This window comes from Otolemur garnettii, unplaced genomic scaffold, assembly GCF_000181295.1.
Source record: "Otolemur garnettii isolate 467f Iridium unplaced genomic scaffold, OtoGar3 scaffold00039, whole genome shotgun sequence".
Taxonomy (NCBI): domain Eukaryota; kingdom Metazoa; phylum Chordata; class Mammalia; order Primates; family Galagidae; genus Otolemur; species Otolemur garnettii.
This window is the reverse complement of record NW_003852434.1, coordinates 1,841,868-1,852,449: the sequence shown is the minus strand read 5'-3', so window position 1 is coordinate 1,852,449 and position 10,582 is coordinate 1,841,868. Positions and strand designations below refer to the sequence as shown.

The window sequence follows — 10,582 nt, the reverse complement described above, 5'->3', positions numbered from 1 at the left end:
GGTAACCTCAAAGTCCTTGGCTCAAACAATCCTCCTGCCTCAGCCCTCCAAGTAGGTGACAAATGTGTATTTTTAACTGAGTCTATAACATTCTAACCAGAGGAACAAACAGTAACTAGAGCACTGGTTAGCCGAGCCTCCCTCCATAATCTTGCTTCTTGATTTGTATGTCAGAAATGCAAATTCATTCTCCAAAACAGAAAGTTCTTTTCTTGTTAATTTTAGAAGCAAGGAACTTTTTTCCCTTTATTTTCTGTTTAGATAAATAAAATAATATAAACAACAAACATCTAATTTTTCATTATTTCACTTAACGGCATTCTTGATATAATTCTTTACGAAGTAGTTTGGTAAGATAATATGTACACTAGCTCTTGTCACCTACCCACTTGACTTTGGTTTTTAAACTAGAGAAGAAAACTTTTAAAAGACCTAGTGTTTTGTCCCTAATTCTTTTCTTAACTTTTCCTCATTGGCCAAGGCTGATACCCCAACTGCTTAGGACCCCCCCCCCGCCCCCCTGCTGTGCAGATGGTGCAGTGTCCAGCAGGGCTTGTTCACAGAATGTAACAGATGTAGATGTGCACGTAACCTTGTAGATGTGCACGGCCCAATCTGCCTTGCATGAGGTGCTGCCACCTGGTCTTTGGATTCCCTCCTAGAGGTCCTTGTTCTATGCTCTCTGGGCTTGCAACACCAGCTTCTTCCTCCCTCCTGGCTTTGCTCATTAAGCATATGAACCTACCTACATGCAGTTCATTAAAATATTATAATACTCCAAGTGAAACAAAATAAACATTAAAAAAGTGCAATTCTGACTTTCAGGCAACACAGAGGCACTTTCTGCACCACGTCACCAGTTCTGATGCAACTTCCTGTCTTGCAGTCACATTTGACCTTTGAACTCGCCATTGCTTTCTTTTCCCACTTACGGGAAGCTGTCTAGGGGCTCTGAGAAAGGTTCAGTGTTCCACATACAGTCCTAGGCTTTCCTACAATACAGCCTCTAACAAAACTAGGCTGTCCCCAACCCCTGGTAATAGAATTGTTTACCATTACACCCAAGAAGGTTGGGAAGGCACCAAAATCTGCATGTGGCGTGTGCCCAGGCAGACTTTGAGGGGTTCATGCTGCGAGACCTCAAGTTATGAGGTTATCTAAAATAAAAAAACATGTCAGCAGAGCCTTTGGGGGATCTATGCATGCTAAGGGTGTCCGTGACAAGGTCAAGCATGCTTTCCTTATCGAGAAACAGAAAATGTAAAAGTGTCAAAGTCAGCAAGCTAAAATAGAAAACGAAGCTTTCTTAAGTAAATAAAAATCGAAAGACTTAAAAAAAGATAATTCCAGTCCTTTCTGGACTATATCCTCCTGTAAGCAATAGCCTAGTCCCTCACACTCCTTTAAGGGATGAAGACTAACCCCGTCTCCTCATTTTCAGTAACCAACAATAATGACTTCACAGAGGCTCAGACTTTGCACTGAATTACCCCAGCAGCCTCCATGCTGGGCTCCCAGTCCCTCTTAGTCTTCCCTTTAATTTTTCTCTCCACATTGGTGTCTGTTTATACAAGTCTGTTTATATCATTTTCCTACACAGCTTCTGTGACTGTTTAGATATATTTTATCTATCTATCTATCTATCTATGTAATATATATCATATATATATAATTTTCTTTCTCTTATTTCTGCAATTACTCCCCATTCCTTTCAAGAGAAAATCAGAACTCCTGAATCTGGGATATAGTTTTTCCTGACCTGACCTCTTTGGTCTCCTATCCCACCTTCACCCTTCCCTACATTTTACATTCTAAAACCCAGGTGTTCTGAACCGGCCCCTGCACATGCAGTTCTCCACATCATCCTCAATGCCCTGAATGTCCTTGCACGTATTTTTCCTTCCAAGTGCACCCTTATCTCTATTTCTCTGCCCAATAAACTTCTACTTATCCTACTGACCTTGGAAACCTGCTCTACCCCTCACCTCCTCTTAGTCCTGTGCCCTTCCTCCCTCCTTGTCATCCTGTGAATTGTATTTTACGTTTCTCAAGGGAAGCATCTGAATCTTATTTAAGATTTTATCACCAGCCCATTTCACAGTTCTGGTACATAATAAACGCCTAGTCAGTATGTCTTTTAAGATTATTACTACATTTTTATTCACTTTTCTTCTGTTTCCCTAAGAGCAGGACTCTCCAGTAAACACCACTTAACTAGATCTCAATACAGATTAATGTCTGTTGAAGGAACCAACACTATAACTGCCTCCAAACTTCCCCTCCTCCATCTCAGCTGCACACTGATTTTCCGAATATACCAATTCCCCATCATACCCAGCACCCTCCCCTAGGGAGCGCAAACTTTCACTGGCCTCCCGTCACCTACAGGATGAAACCAAGCTTCTCCTCCTGCAGTCCTTTTGCATTTGCTATGGCCTCTGCCTGGAATGCTCCTCCCTTGATCTTCCCAGACTCCTCCTCCTCCTCCTGCGTCAGATTGGGCCTTACCTGACGACCCAAACTAAAATGGTCTTCCCAGTCAGTCCGTTCCATTAACCTGTGACAGTTTCTTAATGCCCCTCATTTATCAGAGCTGAAATCCTCTTCCTCACAGGCCTTTTCTATTGTGTCTTGTTATTGCTTTCCCCATTAGATGCAAGGCTCGTCAACAGCGGCCTGACTGGCTCTGTTCACTGCTGCATCTCCCGTCTTACAGTAGTTCCTGGAAGGAGACAAACTGCCTGGTTTGTTCAAAGAATGAAAGATGGAATGCAAAAATGCTGAAGCCAGGCCTTCAAGATCCTCGATGACCTGGCTCCCTCCACCTTTCCCAGCCTTACCTCCAACTGACTCCAGTTCACTCTTTCCAAAATTCCCCTTATGCCTCCTAACTGGACTTATCAACGTTACCCTTGTCATCTTTCCCATCTAAATTATCTTCATCTTTTTAATCCAGCCCAAATTCCATGTCTTCTATAAGGCAGTCCAAAATGGCAAGCTCCTTAACTACATTATTTCTCTACTTAATGACTTAAATTAGTTTGTGAGAGTTGGCTCTGGACAACTCTGATCTCCACTTTAAACAGCAGATACTATTTTCTATTGAACATACTGTGGAAAGGTATCCAGAGAATAACTGTTTAAATAACTCTTTAAGGCTGGGTGGAGTGGCTCACACCTGGAATCTTAGCACTGTGGGAGGCTGAGGCAGGTGGATTCCTTGAGTTCAGGAGTTTGAGACCAGCCTGAGGAAGAGCAAGACCCCAGCTCCCCTAAAAATAGAAAAACTAGTGGGGCATTCTGACGGGTGCCTGTAGTCTCAGCTACTCAGGAGGCCGAGGCAAAAGGATTGCTTGAGCCCAGTGTTTAAGGTTGCTGTGAGTTGTGACACCATAGCATTCAATTCAGGGTGACGGAGCAAGATTCTATGTCAAAAAACAAACAAATAAATAAATACCTAACTATATAAATAACTCTTTAACTGTGAGCCCAGAATGGTCTTAGTGATTAACTAACATGTTTCAATCCAGAAAACAAAAAACTGAGAATGCTTTTGTGATAAGAACTATACTGATTTATATCCTATTGGCCCCAGCGGCAGGTACAAGCAGACGTACATAGCTCACAGTGGGCCTGTACGTACATCAGAGCGGATAATTCAACATGTAGTATATAGGCAAAGAGAACATGCCAACCTGGATACCAGCTTGGCACCACTTGCGTCCTCTGCTGAGTTCACATCTTCCGAGTAGGGTTTTCTACGACGTAGCCACAGGCTGACCTGAGGAATGCCGTCAGATAGATCTGGTTGTGGTACCCTGTGGGCCTGAATAGACCCCTCACTCCTGGACTTCAGGTTCTAGAAAATAATATTTTTTTAAAAAAAGAGAAAGCAAAAAAGATAAATTTAAAAGTTTTTTAAATTAAGTTTTTGGAAAAAAGATAATTCATTCTGATTTACTAATCATCCAATGTATTAATAACAGCCTGGAAAATATCAAGCTTGGCACAGAATTTAAAATACATATAAAAATCATTATATAGCAAAGGGCACAGGTTGGGGAGATACTAATATTGCCAAGGGGAACTTCTGAACCATATATAGCCCAGACCCTTCTCTGGGATTCTGACCCAAATCTTCCCCCGGTCTACCCCTCCTTAGAATAACCACTGGGCCTTTATCAGACTGGCAACCTGGAGGGAAGGGGGAAAAATAGTTGGAGAAGGGCAGGGGAAAACAAGCCTGAGAACCATCAAAATAAAGAATCTCAAGGTCAGAAAGTGACCAGAAATATTTACTACCAATGTAAAATACACGAGTTTGCTGCTGGCTTCCACTGTAATTCTCTTTTTAAGGCTAAATGTGGTCTACTAAATTTTTGGTGAAGGTCATAAACAGGAAAAACACAATCTTTTTAGTTCTCCTACATCTCTGGCAGCATTGGCGACACACAGGTGTCCCAAAGAATACAGGATGTACTGATTTTTCAGACTACATGTGAAGTTCTACTTCTCCCAGTCCCCTTAAAATAAAAGCTCTTTTATTTTAGATGAGAAAGAACATGAATATGATCAATCTTCTTTAATATTTTGAAGTATAAAATCATGATGTCAGAATTGCAGGAAAAAATCCAAATGCTTAGATCCCCTGTGTTTGTTACCCTGAAAGATTCTTCTTGTCTCCAGGACTTTTCCCAGGCTTGTCCTCACACCCAGAATATCTTCTGTTCATCGCTGGCCACTCACCAACTGCCTACGAGCAAACCTCCCCTAACATCCCGTGGGGCTGAGATAATTCTGTTGCCCCTGGAATTTCCCTAATCTCAGGTCTTCGTGACCTTTCCCAGCTTGGAATCCTTGCAACACACCACCCATGTAGCTTGCCCCTGATTGCACGTTGTCGGATACCTTAACCTTGGTTGTCTTGTGCGTCTATGGTTGGATGGCCTCAACTAGATCTCTAGAGAGAATTAGAGCCTCTTCCTCTTCTTCCCCTTTTTCTTCCTTCTCCCCCTCTTCTTCTTTTTATTATTATTATTTTTAACATTTTTTAAACATAAAGGCTAGGGACATTTTGGATCTATTAATAAATTTTGTCAGAATGCACTTTGAACTACAAAATTGTGTCACTATACTGTCCTCGAGGCTAGTCTAATAGACAATTGAAAGAGTAATATGGGAACGATTATTAACATACATACTGAATAAATTCATGCCTCTGTGAGGATTACATAAACAATAATACGTGAATAAATATGTACAATTATGATTTGTCAGTTAAAAATAATATCAATTAAAAATTAATGTCAAATGGTGCACACAAAATATACAAACATTATCTGGGAAAAAGTAACGTGTAGCATAGAGCAAAGTGGTCACTCAATAAATGCTAGCTTTAGGACTACCGTTGTCCTGTAAAATGTTCCCAAATCCCAGGACTGTCAATTGTTCATGGCATTTCTCTGAAGAGCATTTGGTAAGCTCATGAAAATCAAGGAGAGCAAGGAAAAATTTGAAAATTTTTGAACTTACAAAAACATTTCTAGTCCATAATATTTGCCAAGATTACTTTTTTGCTGACAAAAATTGTATATATCAGAAACAACATGTTTTGAACGATGTATACACTATGGAGTGGTGAAAGTCAACTCACTGACGCATGCATTAGCTCACATACTTTCGTTGTGTGTGTTGAGAAAACTCAAAATTTACTCTCTTAGAAATTCTCAAGAATGTCAACACTGGCTGGACACAGTGGCTCACGCCTGTAATCCTAGCACTCGGGAAGGCTGAGGCAAGCGGATTGTTCAAGCTTAGGAGTTTGAGACCAGCCCCAGCAAGAGTGAGACGCTGTCTCTTCTAACAGAAGAGAAACACTAGCCAGGCATGGTGACACATTCCTGTAGTCCCAGCTACTTGGGAGACTGAGGCAAGAGGGTCACTTGAGCCCAAGTGTTTGAAGTTGCTGTGAGCTATTACGCCATAACACTCTATCCAGGGCAACAGACTAAGACTTGGTCTCAAAAAAAAAAAAAATGCCAACAGTACTTTTTTAAAAGAATGTTAAGCTAAATAGTAAGAGAACATGACAAGTATAAATTTGCATATGCTATTACATATTTCAAAAGGGGATTCCTTTTGAATGTAGTCATTTTTCATAAGAATAGAGATTAAAAAATCAATTAAAACACTGAGAAAACAATTAAGATTTCAAACAAATTAGCTATTAGACTTAGTTCTCTCAACATTAAAGCAAACACAAGAGTAGTTGTTTGACAACATTTCATGGCATTAAAACAAGGAGACAATGTTTTAGATTCAGTGAAAAATTGCTGAATGAATTATAGAACTCCAAACTTTTATAAAGGTGAAATGTTCTAAGGAAAAAAAGAGACTGTCTCTTATTCCATCTGTCTGGTTATATTAAAACAGCCTTTCTAATGCAAATCACTCAGAACTCAGGCACCAGCAAGGGCATCCGCTACGCTGCGTCTTAGAGTATTTTTGTGATGATATAATTTCTATAGAAATAACATAGGCATGATTGTCATTAACCATGAACTTTAACATATAAACTTGTTATTTATATATCAAAGTAGTACGAAGAACTGAGCTTGTGAAAATACCACATATAGTTTATGAAAGATCAGAATTGTGGGGGAGGGGGAAGTAGTTCAGGAACTCTCAGACAACTACAACTATGAAAAATACATGCGTTATTTCAAAGGAATGAAAGTTTTCAAAGAGGACTAATGGTATCCTTGTTTTGGTTTTTCTTGTCTGAGACAGAGTCTCCCTCAGTAGCCCTGGGGTTTGAATACCCTGGCATCACAGCTCACAGCAACCTCAAACTCCTGGGCTCAAGAAATCCTCTTGCCTTAGCCTCCAGAGTAGCTAGGACTACAGGTGCCCACCACCATACCTGGCTAATTTTTCTTTCTTTCTTCTTTTTTTTTTTTTTAGAGACAGAGTCTCACTTTGTCACCCTTCTTAGAGTGCCGTACATACAGCTCACAGCAATCTCCAGCTCTTGGGTTTAGCCAATTATCTTGCCTCAGCCTCCCAAGTAGCTGGGTAGTTTTTCTATGTTTTTAGTAGAGACAGGGGTCTTGCTCTTGCTTAGGCTGGTCTCAAACTCATGAGCTCAGGCAATCTACCCGCCTTGGTCTCCCAGAATGTTAGGATTACAGGCACAAGCCCCTGTGCCTGGCAATATGTCTTCTTGAAGATGTACTTGGAGACGACATCTTCACTATAGAAATGACTATTGGAAAAAAATGAAGATAATGTGATAAAATTTTAAAACCTGCTGTCTTACTGGTGTAATTAATTTTAGTACACATAAAGTAATGGAGGAAAAAGAAAAAAACATTTTCATTACTTTAGCTGGGACTGAGCTCTTTAGAAACTCATGATTTGAGCCTAAATAAATTTATAATATTCCTGTCCTTATAATATATGTAGAGGGAATAGTTCTATGTGTATGCTTCTGGTTATACTGGTCAGAGCCCACATAGTGTAGTGTTGAATTAAAATTTAGTGTCTTAAAAACAATTTGAGACCCTAAATTGAAGGTGGCACTTACAGTCTCTTCTCAGCACTGAACTCTCTGAGAAGGAGTGTTTGACACCAGTCAGCCAAGGTTGGTGATACAGGTGGGCGTGTTATCACAGTGTGGCTTTAAAAGCAATGGCTCCCATCCAGAGCTGATTTTGTTTAGAGACATGTCACGATGGAGACAAGTGTGTGCTGCGAGAATTGGGGAGGCAGAGGCCAGGCAGGTGATGAACATTCTATAATGCACAGGGAGCTGATTTCATCTAGAGATGTGTCACGATGGAGACAAGTGTGTGCTGTGAGAATTGGGGAGGCAGCGGCCAGGCAGGTGATGAACATTCTATAATGCACAGGACAGCCTGCTTAAAAAGGGGTATCTGACTCGAAGTTATCAGTGGTCCTCAAGAAAGTCCTGCTTTAGAAGGACAAGTGAGAAGAAGCCTACTTAGGTGACACATCTCTTCCTGCTCCTCTGGTTCTATCTTCCCTTTGTGGCTCCGGCCCCTTAAGACTTAACTGGATCAAGATGAGCTATGAATTTAGCAGAAGTGGGCCAAGGAGGCCATCAGGTCTGCCTCGTGTAGAAAAGAGTCACTACCGACTCCACTGGGTTCAGGTAAGCTGTGCTGGGCAGGGACTCCACACAGGGTCAAAAGCCCTGACTGTGACAGGTGGAGTGACCGTGCATGGGGAGATGAGTCCAGCCTCCCTGATAACCTGCCTGCGGCTGCAAAACGACCAGGGGGTTGGGGTACAGACTGGGGTGATCAGCTTTCGCTTTCCACCGGAGTTATAACTGACGTCCATGACTTGGCACCGCACTTTGCTCCTTTAGTTATTTCTTCATTTCTTTAGTTGTCTTGTAACTTTTGTATTTGAAAAAACATTATAAAATCCTGTAGACCATCTATGAAAAATACTTTGCTCAGAAGAATTCTGCATGGGCTCTTTCAGATAAAGATCCGGGTACATGCTGTGCAATTTATGTGCCCAACTTAAAATACAAACAATTGCAGGAATCTTAGAAAGAGCGCATTCCAGGCATGTGTTTGCAGGTTTGCGGTCGTTCTAATTGTAGCATTTTGAGGCAGTTTAGTATTTAAGATGTCATGGGAGTCAAAACAAAAGAACGTCCTTTGAGAAAGTAAAATTAGAAAATGTTCTTTTAAATCCGTGTGCTGATGCTGTTGTGAATAAACATCTAGTGTTTACTTATTCTGGGGCAGGCATGGTTCTAAGGGATTTACCTAAACCAATCCCTTTAATTCTCTCAACCATCCAAGGAGTCAGGAGCTATTATTATTGTCATTTCAAAGATGAGGATGCTGAGGGACAAAAAGTTTGAGTTATTTGTCCCAGTGAGTTAGTAGCAGAGTGGTAGTTAGAACCGAGATAGGCCTCAGGCACTGTGTTTCACCCTTAGTCTATATATTTGGTTACATGTTAAATGTGAGAATTACAAGAAGGAATGGAATTTCTAGATGAAAATCATACTACCTGTCATAATACAACCCATTTTCTCTTTCTTTTTTTTTTTTTCTTTCTCCGTATCAGTAGTTAAAACCTTCTTTTCTTTAAACTTACCTCCCTGGCACTGGCTGGAACATTCTAGCAATATAGCCTTAGGAAAAAGTCAGATTCGAGGATAAAACTAGACAAAAGTTATGTTTATCATATTTTTTATGTTATTTATAACAGAGCAAGAATGTAAGGATCCTAAATAACCAAATTACTATAATGGGTAAATTATGATGAAGGGTTATTCAGTCATTAAAATATCTAAAAGTTTTTTGTTTTTCTTTTAGTGATAAGGTCTCAATCTGTTACCCAGGCGGGAGCTCAGTGGCGTGATCGTAGCTCACTGTAGTCTCAAACTCCTGGGCTCAATAGATTCTCCTCTCCAAGCCTCCCAAGTAGCTGGGACTACAGGCACATGCCACCATGCCTCTATCAAGTTTTTAATGAGACCATAAAATACTTTCATTATGATATAAAATATGAGCTCAGTTAGCAAATAAAATGTGTAAGGAGTTAGATATATACCTCCAATAAAACTAGGATCATCATCATAATTAAACTGTGCACAAATTTCAAAAGTCAAAAAACAAATTCTGGCTGGGTGTGATCGCTCGTGCCTGTAGTCCGGATGGCCATTGCAGGTGCATTGCTAGAAGTCAGGAATTTGAGACCAGCCTGAGCAAGAGCAAGACCCTGTCTCTACTAAGAATAGAAAAACTAGCCAGGCATTGTGGCAGGCACCTGTAGTCTCAGCTACTTGGGAGGCTGAGGCAAGAGAATCATTCAGGCCCAAGAGTTTGAGGTTGCTGTGAGCTGTGATGTCATAGGACTCTACCAAGGGCTTTAACAAAGTGAGACTGTCTCAAAAAAAAAAAAAACAAAAAAACAGAAAGAAAAGAAAAAAGAAAAAGAAAGAATGTCTCAGGAGGACGTCTGGGGAGAGGCTTTCCTGGCAGAAGAGCAGGGCAAAGGTGCTGAGGAGGAAGCATGATGCATGAGTTTGGGACCAGTAAGGAGGTCTCTGCAGCTGGAGCTGGATGAGCGAGGAGAAAGAGGCAGCAGAGGGGGGAGCTGAGCCACAGGAGGCCCAGATCATGGAGCCCACTAAACATTTTGGCTTTTACTCTGAAGGAAACAGAAAACTTGTGGTAGATGCTCAACAGAGGGGTGACCTAACTTTTCATTTTGAAAGGACCCCTCCTGCTGCAGGGAGAGTGAGCATAGAAGGTGAGTGGGTGCAAGGGGCCCGGCGGGGAGGTAACTGAGATGCTGTTGGCTTTGACTAGAAAGGTGGTGAGAAGAGATGAACTTGTGGACATATTTTAAAGTTAGAGCTGGCAGGATATGCTGATGGTTTCGATAGGACGTGTGGGGCAGGTAGGAGTCAAGGAGGACTGCCAGGTAGGCCTGAGCATTGAGAGGCTGAGAAGACTGCAAGGTTAGATCCAAGAACTGCAAGGTTGGAGCCAAGGGGGCCTGCAAGGTTGGAGCCGAGGACTGCAAGGTT

The 10,582-nt window shown here is 41.3% G+C and overlaps 1 protein-coding gene across 1 annotated transcript in view; it reads right to left on the bottom strand.

The window, feature by feature from the left end:
• Positions 1 to 10,582, bottom strand: part of FAM13A (family with sequence similarity 13 member A) — a 264,125-nt gene that overhangs the window by 112,008 nt on the left and 141,535 nt on the right. Inside the window, exon 8 of the mRNA XM_012805358.2 lies at positions 3,696 to 3,859. Within this exon, the coding sequence (XP_012660812.2) occupies positions 3,696 to 3,859 (164 nt within the window). The remainder of the gene's footprint in view (positions 1 to 3,695; positions 3,860 to 10,582) is intronic.